The sequence below is a fragment of the Petromyzon marinus genome, chromosome 8 (genome assembly GCF_048934315.1).
Source record: "Petromyzon marinus isolate PM22_M1 ecotype Great Lakes invasive population chromosome 8, UKy_Petmar_22M1.pri1.0, whole genome shotgun sequence".
In the NCBI taxonomy this organism is placed as follows: Eukaryota; Metazoa; Chordata; class Hyperoartia; order Petromyzontiformes; family Petromyzontidae; genus Petromyzon; species Petromyzon marinus.
In genome coordinates this window covers 19020275-19035311 of record NC_133674.1, presented here as the reverse complement: position 1 = coordinate 19035311, position 15037 = coordinate 19020275, and the positions used below count along the sequence as shown (strand labels likewise).

General features: G+C 50.0%; 1 protein-coding gene across 2 annotated transcripts in view; it reads right to left on the bottom strand.

The window, feature by feature from the left end:
• LOC116940337 (synaptopodin 2-like protein) overlaps nt 1–8699 on the bottom strand; it is a 53467-nt gene extending 44768 nt beyond the window's left edge. For both annotated transcript variants that reach the window (XR_004402533.2, XM_032950033.2), the window contains exon 1: nt 8108–8699. Coding sequence is in view for 1 of the 2 variants with exons in the window: in XM_032950033.2 (XP_032805924.2) it covers nt 8108–8227 (120 nt within the window). In the remaining variant the exon portion in view is untranslated. The remainder of the gene's footprint in view (nt 1–8107) is intronic.
• Between the last annotated feature and the right edge of the window lie 6338 nt (nt 8700–15037).

Genomic DNA, 15037 nt, shown 5'->3' with positions numbered 1-15037 from the left:
CCTTCCTGAAAAGCAGCCCACAGACTCGGCGAGGCCTTCCTGCTTTTAACAATCCACGCGAACGCGCGCCAGCGAGCGCTCGAGCGTGTGCGTTGCACGGATTGGTGGATCCACCCGCAGGGGTCAGCAGCCCTCACGAAGGCGACACCCCCCTTACGTGCGCGCGATCTCCGTCCTGCCGGGCGTCGTCACCGCCGCTATAAATACAGCGCCGACCCTACACGACGACGCTCCCAGAACGGGGGGCAAAGAGGGACCTTCTAAAAATTGTCCGCTCGCTCCCGCGCGCACGCACGCACGCACGCGCCGGGTGCGCCTTGTAAATAGCGCAAGCGGGAGGCCACTCCTCTGGAGCGCCGGGCACGTGGAGTCCCACACCGCGCGCGTGTGCAAAGGGCGCCGAAAGCCTCGTGGGACCGAGTCGATCCCCCCTGTCGTCAATGCCTCCGCTGGACGAGGAAGGGCCTCCGCTGCCCACGAACGGCGGGCAGCAGCTCGGCGCTCCCGGCGAACGCGCGGTTGGTCAAGATGGAGAGCGTAGGCGCGGGGGCATAGAAGTACAGTACGACGATGGATTTTACTGCACTGCCTTCTGCTGCCCACCACATGTTCTGCGCAGCCTACAACACCTGTTATGCATGCTGGTCGCTCATCCCAACACTATCGAGGATCAAGCCTGCTCAGCCTTGGCGGTCCGATGAGATTGTCTGAATCCAGGGTGATTTGGTCATAGTTATAGTGCGGTGGGACACAATGATACCGGCTGACTTTGGCTCCAGCGCGTCCACATTCATCCTTTGCCCCATCCCATCTCAGCCCTATTCTTAGTTATTTTTATTTTCCCAGTTGCATTTCAATTGTGATGTCGGTGCCATCGAACGAGACAAGGTATCCGTTCGGAACTCTAAAGAGAGCAATTCAACTCCATCTGGTAGAGAATGCCAAGCAAAAATAAGCCATCATGGGAACTATTTCTGATAACTTTTCAAACGGGTTTCTTTATTCACACGGACGAGAGGGCGAACTTTTGTACATGGCATTCAAACCAAGATGTTTTGTTACTATCAAAGTGAAAGACAATACTTAATATTTGAGAAAATGCGATTTTAACTTGGCAATGGTGTACACATAATAAGAAACTCAACACATTCGTCAATAACTTTTAAATCTAAATTAAAAACGAATTAATTTATAACAGTTGATTATGCTTAGTTTATTGTCCTTTCCCCATACCTCTATTTGTCACGGTTGGCTAAGTACGGTGCAAAAGAAGTTCAACATACAGTACAATAACGCCATAGCCAAAAAATAAATGAGGTGATGTGTTTGGGCAATGCCGCTTTTTATTCATAGCAAATATAAATGACAAATGCGTTGAGTTTTTTTTCTTCCAGAAAACTATTTTTTAGTTGTTGTTCAGAAAATTGCCTTGCTGACTGCACCAAGACCATCAATTGACTCCACTCGACGATTTGATTACATCACGGACGGCTGCCCGGTTTCAAACCCAGAGGATGACAGCGGTGTTGGCTCAGTGGGCCTGCCACCTGAGCCTCCTCCAGCAATCTCTATATCTCAATATAACCTTGAATGATGGAATTATTCTAATATTAATTCTGCTATATATAAAGAATCACGACTGAGACACATTCCAGGAATTTGGAGTTCTTATAAAAGATGCAATAATCTCAACGCCAATGCGATACTTTTTGGTTTTTAATCAAGTATAATGCACCAGTGTCTTATCGTCATTATGATTGGTAGCATCAATGATATCATTATCATCAGTGTTAGCAGCACCAGCATCTAAGGATCAAGATCATTATGATCATACATTTTTTGCCAGGTGAAAATTCTGAGATTCAACGAAAGGAATGTACAAAAACCCCAATACAGAACCCTCATGAAAAAAAGTCTTGAGACTCTCTTGGTTATATGAAATCCGCAATAATTATTATTTTATTTATTATTATGGTTTGCATGTGAGCTACATTTAAACAAAAAAATGTGCATAACATAACAACAACATTCTCACGGCCACTTGTAACACCGAATCTCAGCCTTAATCTTACTCCTCCATGTAAGAGAGAACAGAGCAGCAGAGGCACGTGACTTCTGAGTCCAATCTGTGAATCTGATGGGGGGTAAGGACTGCCCTGGTTTTTTATCGGGGTGATTTTAAAACCTCCGATTAGCACGGTTGGTTAAGTACGGTGCGAAAGAAGTTCAATATACGAATTTAACAAAAAGCATAAACTCTTACCGATTGGATTCAGTGCATGTATCGTCACGGGTTAATTCCGTTTGGTTAGAGAATACACTTGAATGTAGGTAAGTGCCCTCCCTTAATAAAATATGTTGTGGCATGACACTATACCCCCCTCGCCCTCATTACTGCATTACTGTAAAAAGTAGCCCCTTTCCGTTGGGATAAACATACAATCATACATATCCTGAATAAACCCCTCTTGGCTACTTGACACAATATGAAACCACTCTGCCCCCACCAAATATTCACCACCAATCCATCGCTTCTGCTCCCTTACGCCGCGCCACCTCTTTAGAAGGCAACTCTCTCAATGCCGCCCACCGCCAACGCTGCTGCTGCTGCTGCGTGTTCACAGAGACGCGGGGCGAGACGGCAAGAGGTGGAGAGGCGAGAGAGAGAGAGAGACACACAGGAGACGCCGCGGCCAGCCACGAAAGTGAGAGGTGCGGAGATTGCTGCGGCATCCGCCGCTTGTGGCACCACTGCCACCGCCACCTCGCTCGCTCGCCAGAGCCACGCACGCACGCGGCGCGACTTTTCCCCCGGAATGAACTCTAAGCGGCGCAGGCGCCTTGGACCCAAGTTGGACACCCGACCCGGGTCCCGCTAACCGTAGTGCCGGTTCAGAGAGCGGTCTCGTCAACTCGATAGCTCCACGGCGCGAGGAGTCGGTGTAACTGGAGATCGCAAGAGGCGAGAGCTTTTTTTAAATCCACTCTGTGAACTTCTTCAGCCTCACCTTTTAAAGGGTCCTGACACACACTCTCTCGCTCAGACACACACACAGTTGCACGCACTTACCACTCGGGCACACAGCTCTTCACTAGGAGAGTGCATTGTTAGTTTTTTTGTCCTTCCCCAACACCTCCGATTAGTAAGGTTGGCTACGTACGGTGCAAAAGAAGTTCCACATACACACGTAACGGGTGTGGTGCATAGGAGCGGTGGCGCAGTGGCTCACGCAATGAGTCAGGAACCTGACAACCTCAGTTTGATTCCCATTAACAGCTACAGTCAGCAGCGAGTGATATCTGAACAGGACCTGGGCACCCACCTTCACAAACCCGTGCTGACCAGAGTGGTGAAGTATGGTCAAACAACTACCGTGATAGACTAGGCGTGAGAAGTCATTCGTCTAGCAATAGATTGTGAAAGGGTGGTAAAGTTTTACTATTTTATTGAACAGAGACAGGTATGCATTTGGTGCAGTGTATAATAAAATAATAACCACAATTAGTAGCAACGTTATTTCATTTTCCACGAAAGACTGACTCAATTTCAGGGACTGACTTTCAGGAGATCACCCTGGGATGTTTGACCATTGGTGAGAGTTTGGCTTTTGTGTGGGAGGAAAACCAGAGAGTGTGTACTGGTGAGTACAACTCCAAGGTCTAAACGAACAGTTGCACGAGCCCACTTGCTGCACTGTCATCCCCTGGCCACCATGCAGCCCAGGGGGGACTTTTGATGCACAAATCTACGTGACCCAATAAGCCTTTCTTTGAAATTGCTGACTCACAGTCATGCACCACCACTTCTGGCTGAGCTGCTCTCGTTCCGTATTGCTTCATACCTGTCGAACACTGCCGGTGGCATTCCCATTGTGCCATGGCTCAGTGTTACCAATTTCCCCAACCTGCGCCAAATCTCGATGAATATCGGAAGCTGAGCAGCTTTGACCTTGGTTGGTTAGTCAGCTGCGTGTGACCACCGGGGCCTCCCCGGTGATTGAAGAGTGTGAACTACCGGGAGTGGCCCAGAGATGGCAGTGCTGAGTGTCACCACCGACCCCGATGCGTGGTGGGGGTTTTCGCATCCGGGTTGTCCCGGTTTCCTCCCGCACAAAGTCACTTCATTCATGGAATTGGCCAAAGATGACGATGCGACCAACGCAGGAACCTCCTGAAATTGAGAGCAAGTGAGGCCCTAATGGGTGAAGAACTTTGCACGCCGCGCAGGTCGTGGCAGTGATTCCGCTATATTTCACCATGGTTCTCAGGGCCAGTTGAAGGTGGGGAGCATAGACATGAGAGCGACACTGCCCTATGATGCCTGTTGTGCATGGGATGGTTACCCGTCATAGCACTAACAAGATTCAACCCTGGTATGGGACCGGGTGCATTTCTGATTATTTGGTCAATGGCTGACTCTACTATGCTTGTATTTGTACCGCATATCCGCTCTGACCCGTCCAGAACGTGATTATAATTTACACAAGTATCTCTGTCACAAGTTTTGGCCGGAAGGAGTCCGGAATGCTGTTCCGGGAATTAATGTTGGTATGACACACCCATCTCGCCTTATTTTGTCCTCATTGCATCTTCTATTCCCATCAACCTGTCCATCGGATTATAGAAATATGGGGTAAAATAAATAAAATTATTATTATGGATAGGCGTACCTTGTACCGTTGTGGTAGGGAGTGCCATGCCAATAATCCCTACTCTAAGCCAGCCTAGCAGTGTTCTGGAAAACACACCGAGTGAGAAATTAAGCCCTGTCTATATGTATTGTGTACCGTATGTACGCACATTTAATAAGCAGAATAACAGAGTAGAATTTGTCTCACATTGGCAAGAATCGGTGTCTGGTGGGAGCGGTCCCATGGGCGAGGAGAGAAGGCAGACTTTGGAGCGGGAGCTGGAACATGCCAGCCACAAAAATAAACTCACAGGAACGCAAGCGGCTCACGCACACACACGTGGGGCACTGTGTGCGTGTGTGTCTACGGCCAAATCACTCAGCAGGAATGTGCCCGATCTCATCGGATCTCAGAAGCTGAAGGATTTTTCGAGGCTGGTTGGTTCTTGGGGTTGGGTGACCTCCGGCAAGCAGGGCTTGCCACGCGTTGTAGGCGACGAGGGCTGTGAGGTGGTGGGGGGGGCAGGTGAGTGTCACCCACCTCGTATGCGTGGTGGGGTGGGGGGCCAGGTGAGTGTCACCCACCTCGTATGCGTGGTGGGGGGGGGGGTCTTCTCCTGGTGTTCGGGTTTCCTCGCCCACTAAGTCAGGCATTGGCCAAAACATGGCAATGCAGAGCCCTCCGATAAAAAAAAAACGTCTTAGACTCAGGACTTTTGATGTAAAGCTTTCGTGACTGCAGTGATTCATATTCTTGGTTCCTCTTTCGTGACTTTACCGAAAGAACCAAGAATATATATACTCAGGAATTTCATAAGTAAACAATTACCATTATTTATTCGTGTCTAAATGAAACGTCGTCATGTCTGTATATATCAACATTCTGAGTGACTTCCTGCTCCAATAACCATTGCGTCAGTGCTCATTTCCTCTGGAAAATTCCACGTTCTTATGGCACGGGCGAGTCCATCCATAGGACAACCACTATTGCCTTCCCCACAAGGGGCACTTCTCCATTTTCCTCATTTACAGTTGCATTCCCCATGGTTTGCTGTCAGTTGCAAATCGCATTTGTGAACACGAAACTGTCGTGTACTGTGTACAGCCGTTTGCTAATCCACTGCTGGATGAGGGCCTATCCTGCGAGTCCTGTACGCGTTATTCGATCATACTTCGCCACTTCGCCACGCTGGTCAGGTCTAGTTGGCGAAGGTAGAGGGCATAGACGTGGCAGCAGAGTATAGTACAGTGGTTCTTAACCTTGACTGCAGCCTTGCAACCCTTTGGCTCTCAATCGTTAAAACGATTATAATGTTATAATAAATACATTAGGGTTTGAAGAAAAAAAAAGTAAGTTCTACTCACGTGCCCCCCGTGCTTAATCGGTGTTTCGAAGATTCACCTTCTAAAAAGAAATCTGGCCACGTCTCGCACCCCCAGAAAGGGCATCACGCACCCCCAGTGGGTGCGTGCACCCCAGGTCTTGAAGAACTACCGGTATAGTGCAACAACGGAATGTTTATGATCTGGCCTCTGATGCTCACAACGTATTCCCGCAGAAGACTATAACAGCCGTTTTATAATGATGTACGGTGGGCACCCATCAAAGCACCGTCGATGGTCAAAGCAGCTTCAGCTTCCTGGTGATTTGGTCACAGGCTCAGGTGCAATGATGCGAAACATTTACCGGGAGGCTCCTGCGTTGCGATATTTGAACGACACGTGAGTAAAACCCCGTCGCGGTTGACACTCAGCACTTCCTCGTGGTGGCCACCGATCCAAAGAGACGAACAGCCTCAACTCTGTGCAGCGTGAGATATGCGACAAGTTCGGACGCATTTGTCAGGGTAATTTGCTCGTGGGCAACAGACTTTGTGGGGAAAGTGCTGTGAGCGAGTAGCACCTATGAAGGCCGGCACGGCACACGAGGGAGTGGGGTGGTTAGCACCACGCCCCATGTTTAAACATAGCACCAGGAACTTATTTTAGACTGAGTCGACCTAGGAGAGGCCCGGGACCGGTTCAGATAATCGTCACTGATGTTGGCCGTGAGCGGGAATCGAAATCGGGTCACCGTGTTCGCATACCTGTCAACCCATACGGTTTATCCGTATTCTTGTACAGGGGAGTTGAGTTTTCAGGTCCATACGGCGTACAGCCGTTTCAATGCTGGAAATAACAAACATGTGTTTGTCTGTGTGTTTGTGTTTCTCCCTTATGATGGGACTTTGTAGGATGAACGTTGAGATTTATAAGGGCACGGGGTGACTAATAAGGTGTGAATTGGTCTGTAATCAAGTAGGACACTGATAACGAGTTTACAGCTTTGTTGTTCGTAGCGCGGCGCGCTAACCACTGCGCCTCCGCTCTCCCCGATACAGAGACAATACACGCGCACTCAAACACAACATCGCTTCATCGGCTCGTGTGAGTGGCAGTGTTCCATCAAACTTAATTCCTCAGTAAGACGAGCTCCATTGACATGACGCTTCACTGCTGCATTCATCTATTTTGTTTGAGCGTCTTAATAAACACCACAAATGTTCGCAGCTTTCAGTGCCAAAGACGTCTCAACGGACGCAGTGTGAATTGGAACCCCACGCGTGTCTCAATTCGCGTGACTTTGAAGTCTCAAAGACTTTGCCCTAAGTGGTTGAGGGTTAGGCAATGATGAATCCCCATCGTACAGTCGCTTCTTAAGGGTGCAGTGATATTTATTTTAAAGTGCCTATTCTAATCGAAGATAACATAGACAAATAAACCGCCCGTAGTGTTTTAAAATGCTATTTTTTCTTTGTGTGCGAGTGCTGTTTTTGCGAGAACCTCTTAAAGGTTGCTACGGGGCACGAAGGGTAGATGGTGACCAGAACCACGCCTTGCCGCTCATTGTCTTCTCCCGAGTGGGGATGTTCACACACACCACACCAGGTACTCATTTTAGGCTGAGTCGACCTAGGGGAGGCCCAGTACCGGTTCAGATAATCGTCACTGTGGTGTTGGCCGTGAGCGGGAATCGAACCCGGGTCGCCGGGTTCATAGCGCAGCGCGCTAACCGCTACACTACCGCCCCCCAAACACACACACGGAGACACACACACGTGCACTTACACATGCATCGCACAACTTTATAGACTGTTGGGTCCAAGTTCTGTTAGCGAACGCCTACCGATTGGGCCAACACACGCAATACGAGCTAATACACACACACACATACACACACACACACAAAGCTAAGATCCCACTCATAGACTGTTGGGGGAAAGTGCTTTAAGTGAGCAGCTATATAAGGCTAACACAACGAGAGAACCGACATCACGGCCTTATATAGACTTCAGGGGAGCGTGCTGTTAGGGAGCACCTATTAAGGCAAACAACACAAACTCACGCGGCACACTGTCTGCACATCGCAGAGCGGCCCCGAACCCGCGCCCCCTGTCCACCACAGTTCGCGTCCCACGCCGAGCCACCGGTCCGTACCTTGGACACCACGAGGGGACTCTGCACCTCACGGCCCCCGCTGAGTCTGAATCCCCAGGGTGGCCCCCCACTCAGCCGAAGCAGCAACCGCTCCTCCATTCCCGTGCCAGCGGCGATCATCTCTCACGCTCGCCCCGACCACCACCACCAGCCAGCAGCAGCAGCAGCAGCAAACAGCAGCACCGGCACCCCTTGAACGTGTCCGTAGCGAGAGAGGCACCGCGTTCACGCCGCCAGCTCCACCGCCCAAACCCTCACGCAGCACCACGCGGGCAAATTGGACTCGTACTGTCAATGGAACCAAGGGCTCCTTTATGATGCTGATGCTGCTGCTGCTGCTATGCCACCGCAACGAGTCGAGTCTCGATCATTCCCCTACACCTGCAGCAGCGCGAGTGAGTGAGTTCATGCGCCTATCCTTAGCCTCTCTGACCGCAGCGGGGGTCCGGAGGGGTAGGGTTAGGGTGTTGCTCGGGGAAGGGGTGTGTGTGTGTGTGTCTTTGGCGGGGGTGGTGACTTGGTGGTGGTGGTGGTAGTGGTGGTGCGGGGAAGGGATTTAAGTGGGTGTCGGCGCTTTGTGAGTTTTGGGAGTGACGCGCGCGGCGTGGGGAGAGAGAGGGCGGGACGGACGGAGCGCTGGGGACCCGGGTAGGATGAGGGTAGGGTTAGTGTAGGAGTTGTGTTAGGGTAGGGTTAGTGTAGGAGTTGTGTTAGGGTAGGGTTAGTGTCGTAGTTGGGTTGGGTTAGGGTAGGGTTAGTGTAGGAGTTGTGTTAGGGTAGGGTTAGTGTAGGAGTTGGGTTGGGGTAGGGTAGGGTTAGTGTAGGAGTTGGGTTGGGTTAGGGTAGGGTTAGTGTCGGAGTTGTGTTAGGGTAGGGTTAGTGTAGGAGTTGGGTTAGGGTAGGGTTAGTGTAGGAGTTGTGTTAGGGTAGGGTTAGTGTAGGAGTTGTGTTAGGGTAGGGTTAGTGTCGTAGTTGGGTTGGGTTAGGGTAGGGTTAGTGTAGGAGTTGTGTTAGGGTAGGGTTAGTGTCGGAGTTGTGTTAGGGTAGGGTTAGTGTAGGAGTTGTGTTAGGGTAGGGTTAGTGTAGGAGTTGTGTTAGGGTAGGGTTAGTGTAGGAGTTGTGTTAGGGTAGGGTTAGTGTAGGAGTTGGGTTGGGGTAGGGTTAGTGTAGGAGTTGTGTTAGGGTAGGGTTAGTGTAGGAGTTGTGTTAGGGTAGGGTTAGTGTCGTAGTTGGGTTGGGGTAGGGTTAGTGTCGGAGTTGGGTTGGGTTAGGGTAGGGTTAGTGTAGGAGTTGGGTTGTGTTAGGGTAGGGTTAGTGTAGGAGTTGGGTTGGGTTAGGGTAGGGTTAGTGTCGGAGTTGGGTTGGGGTAGGGTTAGTGTAGGAGTTGGGTTGTGTTAGGGTAGGGTTAGTGTCGGAGTTGTGTTAGGGTAGGGTTAGTGTAGGAGTTGGGTTGGGTTAGGGTTAGTGTAGGAGTTGTGTTAGGGTAGGGTTAGTGTCGGAGTTGGGTTAGGGTAGGGTTAGTGTAGGAGTTGTGTTAGGGTAGGGTTAGTGTAGGAGTTGTGTTAGGGTAGGGTTAGTGTCGGAGTTGTGTTAGGGTAGGGTTAGTGTAGGAGTTGTGTTAGGGTAGGGTTAGTGTAGGAGTTGGGTTAGGGTAGGGTTAGTGTAGGAGTTGTGTTAGGGTAGGGTTAGTGTAGGAGTTGGGTTAGGGTAGGGTTAGTGTAGGAGTTGTGTTAGGGTAGGGTTAGTGTCGGAGTTGGGTTGGGTTAGGGTAGGGTTAGTGTAGGAGTTGTGTTAGGGTAGGGTTAGTGTAGGAGTTGTGTTAGGGTAGGGTTAGTGTCGGAGTTGGGTTGGGTTAGGGTAGGGTTAGTGTCGGAGTTGGGTTGGGGTAGGGTTAGTGTAGGAGTTGTGTTAGGGTAGGGTTAGTGTAGGAGTTGGGTTAGGGTAGGGTTAGTGTAGGAGTTGTGTTAGGGTAGGGTTAGTGTAGGAGTTGTGTTAGGGTAGGGTTAGTGTCGGAGTTGGGTTGGGTTAGGGTAGGGTTAGTGTAGGAGTTGTGTTAGGGTAGGGTTAGTGTAGGAGTTGGGTTAGGGTAGGGTTAGTGTAGGAGTTGGGTTAGGGTAGGGTTAGTGTAGGAGTTGTGTTAGGGTAGGGTTAGTGTAGGAGTTGGGTTAGGGTAGGGTTAGTGTAGGAGTTGGGTTGGGTTAGGGTAGGGTTAGTGTAGGAGTTGGGTTGGGTTAGGGTAGGGTTAGTGTCGGAGTTGTGTTAGGGTAGGGTTAGTGTCGTAGTTGGGTTGGGTTAGGGTAGGGTTAGTGTAGGAGTTGGGTTGTGTTAGGGTAGGGTTAGTGTAGGAGTTGGGTTGGGTTAGGGTAGGGTTAGTGTCGGAGTTGGGTTGGGGTAGGGTTAGTGTAGGAGTTGGGTTGTGTTAGGGTAGGGTTAGTGTCGGAGTTGTGTTAGGGTAGGGTTAGTGTAGGAGTTGGGTTGGGTTAGGGTTAGTGTAGGAGTTGTGTTAGGGTAGGGTTAGTGTCGGAGTTGGGTTAGGGTAGGGTTAGTGTAGGAGTTGTGTTAGGGTAGGGTTAGTGTAGGAGTTGTGTTAGGGTAGGGTTAGTGTCGGAGTTGTGTTAGGGTAGGGTTAGTGTAGGAGTTGTGTTAGGGTAGGGTTAGTGTAGGAGTTGGGTTAGGGTAGGGTTAGTGTAGGAGTTGTGTTAGGGTAGGGTTAGTGTAGGAGTTGGGTTAGGGTAGGGTTAGTGTAGGAGTTGTGTTAGGGTAGGGTTAGTGTCGGAGTTGGGTTGGGTTAGGGTAGGGTTAGTGTAGGAGTTGTGTTAGGGTAGGGTTAGTGTAGGAGTTGTGTTAGGGTAGGGTTAGTGTCGGAGTTGGGTTGGGTTAGGGTAGGGTTAGTGTCGGAGTTGGGTTGGGGTAGGGTTAGTGTAGGAGTTGTGTTAGGGTAGGGTTAGTGTAGGAGTTGGGTTAGGGTAGGGTTAGTGTAGGAGTTGTGTTAGGGTAGGGTTAGTGTAGGAGTTGTGTTAGGGTAGGGTTAGTGTCGGAGTTGGGTTGGGTTAGGGTAGGGTTAGTGTAGGAGTTGTGTTAGGGTAGGGTTAGTGTAGGAGTTGGGTTAGGGTAGGGTTAGTGTAGGAGTTGGGTTAGGGTAGGGTTAGTGTAGGAGTTGTGTTAGGGTAGGGTTAGTGTAGGAGTTGGGTTAGGGTAGGGTTAGTGTAGGAGTTGGGTTAGGGTAGGGTTAGTGTAGGAGTTGTGTTAGGGTAGGGTTAGTGTAGGAGTTGGGTTAGGGTAGGGTTAGTGTAGGAGTTGTGTTAGGGTAGGGTTAGTGTAGGAGTTGGGTTAGGGTAGGGTTAGTGTAGGAGTTGTGTTAGGGTAGGGTTAGTGTCGGAGTTGTGTTAGGGTAGGGTTAGTGTCGGAGTTGTGTTGGGTTAGGGTTAGTGTAGGAGTTGGGTTGGGTTAGGGTAGGGTTAGTGTCGGAGTTGTGTTAGGGTAGGGTTAGTGTCGGAGTTGTGTTAGGGTAGGGTTAGTGTAGGAGTTGGGTTGGGTTAGGGTAGGGTTAGTGTCGGAGTTGTGTTAGGGTAGGGTTAGTGTCGGAGTTGGGTTGGGTTAGGGTAGGGTTAGTGTCGGAGTTGTGTTAGGGTAGGGTTAGTGTAGGAGTTGGGTTAGGGTAGGGTTAGTGTCGGAGTTGGGTTAGGGTAGGGTTAGTGTCGGAGTTGGGTTAGGGTAGGGTAGGGTTAGTGTAGGAGTTGTGTTAGGGTAGGGTAGGGTTAGTGTAGGAGTTGGGTTGGGTTAGGGTAGGGTTAGTGTAGGAGTTGTGTTAGGGTAGGGTTAGTGTAGGAGTTGTGTTAGGGTAGGGTTAGTGTCGTAGTTGGGTTGTGTTAGGGTAGGGTTAGTGTAGGAGTTGTGTTGGGTTAGGGTAGGGTTAGTGTAGGAGTTGTGTTAGGGTAGGGTTAGTGTAGGAGTTGTGTTAGGGTAGGGTTAGTGTCGTAGTTGGGTTGGGTTAGGGTAGGGTTAGTGTCGTAGTTGGGTTGGGTTAGGGTAGGGTTAGGTTAGTGTCAGAGTTGTGTTAGGGTAGGGTTAGTGTAGGAGTTGGGTTGGGTTAGGGTAGGGTTAGTGTCGGAGTTGGGTTGTGTTAGGGTAGGGTTAGTGTAGGAGTTGTGTTAGGGTAGGGTTAGTGTCGGAGTTGGGTTGGGTTAGGGTAGGGTTAGTGTCGGAGTTGGGTTGGGTTAGGGTAGGGTTAGTGTCGGAGTTGGGTTCGGTTAGGGCAGGGTTAGTGTCGGAGTTGTGTTAGGGTAGGGTTAGTGTAGGAGTTGGGTTGGGTTAGGGTTAGTGTCGGAGTTGGGTTGGGTTAGGGTAGGGTTAGTGTCGGAGTTGGGTTGGGTTAGGGTAGGGTTAGTGTCGGAGTTGTGTTAGGGTAGGGTTAGTGTAGGAGTTGGGTTGGGTTAGGGTTAGTGTCGGAGTTGGGTTGTGTTAGGGTAGGGTTAGTGTAGGAGTTGTGTTAGGGTAGGGTTAGTGTCGGAGTTGGGTTGGGTTAGGGTAGGGTTAGTGTCGGAGTTGGGTTGGGTTAGGGTAGGGTTAGTGTCGGAGTTGGGTTGGGTTAGTGTAGGGTTAGTGTCGTAGTTGGGTTGGGTTAGGGTAGGAGTTGGGTTGGGTTAGGGTAGGGTTAGTGTCGGAGTTGAGTTGGGTTAGGGTAGGAGTTGGGTTGGGTTAGGGTAGGGTTAGTGTCGGAGTTGTGTTAGGGTAGGGTTAGTGTAGGAGTTGGGTTAGGGTAGGGTAGGGTTAGTGTCGGAGTTGAGTTGGGTTAGGGTAGGGTTAGTGTAGGAGTTGTGTTAGGGTAGGGTTAGTGTCGGAGTTGGATTAGGTTAGGGTAGGGTTAGTGTAGGAGTTGTGTTAGGGTAGGATTAGTGTAGGAGTTGGGTTAGGGTAGGGTTAGTGTCGGAGTTGGGTTCGGTTAGGGTAGGGTTAGTGTCGGAGTTGGGTTGGGTTAGGGTAAGGTTAGTGTAGGAGTTGGATTAGGATAGGGTTAGGTTAGTGTAGGAGTTGGGGTAGGGTAGGGTTAGTGTAGGAGTTGGGTTGGGTTAGGGTAGGGTTAGTGTCGTAGTTGGGTTGGGTTAGGGTAGGGTTAGTGTCGTAGTTGGGTTAGGGTAGGGTTAGTGTAGGAGTTGGGTTAGAGTAGGGTTAGTTTAGGAGTTGGGTTGGGTTAGGGTTAGTGTAGGGGTTGGGTTAGAGTAGGGTTAGTGTTGTAGTTGGGTTAGGGTAGGGTTAGTGTAGGAGTTGGGTTAGAGTAGGGTTAGTTTAGGAGTTGGGTTGGGTTAGGGTTAGTGTAGGAGTTGGGTTAGAGTAGGGTTAGTGTTGTAGTTGGGTTAGGGTAGGGTTAGTGTAGGAGTTGGGTTAGGGTAGGGTTAGTGTAGGAGTTGGGTTAGAGTAGGGTTAGTGTTGTAGTTGGGTTAGGGTAGGGTTAGTGTAGGAGTTGGGTTGGGTTAGAGTAGGGTTAGTGTCGGAGTTGGGTTGGGTTAGGGTTAGTGTAGGAGTTGGGTTGGGTTAGGGTAGGGTTAGTGTAGGAGTTGGGTTGTGTTAGGGTAGGGTTAGTGTAGGAGTTGGGTTAGGGTAGGGTTAGTGTCGTAGTTGGGTTAGGGTAAGGTTAGTGTAGGAGTTGGATTAGGGTAGGGTTAGTGTAGGAGTTGGGTTGGGTTAGTGTAGGAGTTGGGTTGGGTTAGGCTAGGGTTAGTGTAGGAGTTGGGTTAGGGTAGGGTTAGTGTAGGAGTTGGGTTAGAGTAGGGTTAGTTTAGGAGTTGGGTTGGGTTAGGGTTAGTGTAGGGGTTGGGTTAGAGTAGGGTTAGTGTTGTAGTTGGGTTAGGGTAGGGTTAGTGTAGGAGTTGGGTTAGAGTAGGGTTAGTTTAGGAGTTGGGTTGGGTTAGGGTTAGTGTAGGAGTTGGGTTAGAGTAGGGTTAGTGTTGTAGTTGGGTTAGGGTAGGGTTAGTGTAGGAGTTGGGTTAGGGTAGGGTTAGTGTAGGAGTTGGGTTGGGTTAGGGTTAGTGTAGGAGTTGGGTTAGAGTAGGGTTAGTGTTGTAGTTGGGTTAGGGTAGGGTTAGTGTAGGAGTTGGGTTGGGTTAGGGTAGGGTTAGTGTCGGAGTTGGGTTGGGTTAGGGTTAGTGTAGGAGTTGGGTTGGGTTAGGGTAGGGTTAGTGTAGGAGTTGGGTTGTGTTAGGGTAGGGTTAGTGTAGGAGTTGGGTTAGGGTAGGGTTAGTGTCGTAGTTGGGTTAGGGTAAGGTTAGTGTAGGAGTTGGATTAGGGTAGGGTTAGTGTAGGAGTTGGGTTGGGTTAGTGTAGGAGTTGGGTTGGGTTAGGCTAGGGTTAGTGTAGGAGTTGGGTTAGGGTAGGGTTAGTGTAGGAGTTGGGTTAGGGTAGGGTTAGTGTAGGAGTTGGGTTAGGGTAGGGTTAGTGTAGGAGTTGGGTTAGGGTAGGGTTAGTGTAGGAGTTGGGTTAGGGTAGGGTTAGTGTAGGAGTTGGGTTAGGGTGGGGTTAGTGTAGGAGTTGGGTTAGGGTAGTGTTAGTGTAGGAGTTGGGTTGGGTTATTGTAGGAGTTGGGTTAGGGTAGGGTTAGTGTAGGAGTTGGGTTAGGGTAGGGTTAGTGTAGGAGTTGGGTTGGGGTGGGGTTAGTGTAGGAGTTGGGTTAGGGTAGTGTTCGTGTAGGAGTTGGGTTAGTGTAGGAGTTGGGTTAGTGTAGGAGTTGGGTTAGGCTAGGGTTAGTGTAGGAGTTGGGTTAGGGTAGAGTTAGTGTAGGAGTTGGCTTGGGTTAGGTTGGGTCACTGCAATTCAGCAATTCTGTGCTGTCAAGATTCTCAGCACAAACGCGCGGCCTCTCCCTTCCACTCCCTCCCTCCCCTCTACTGTCCCCTCTCTCACGAGCGTCTGTTTCTGCGTCTCTGGATTCTTTTT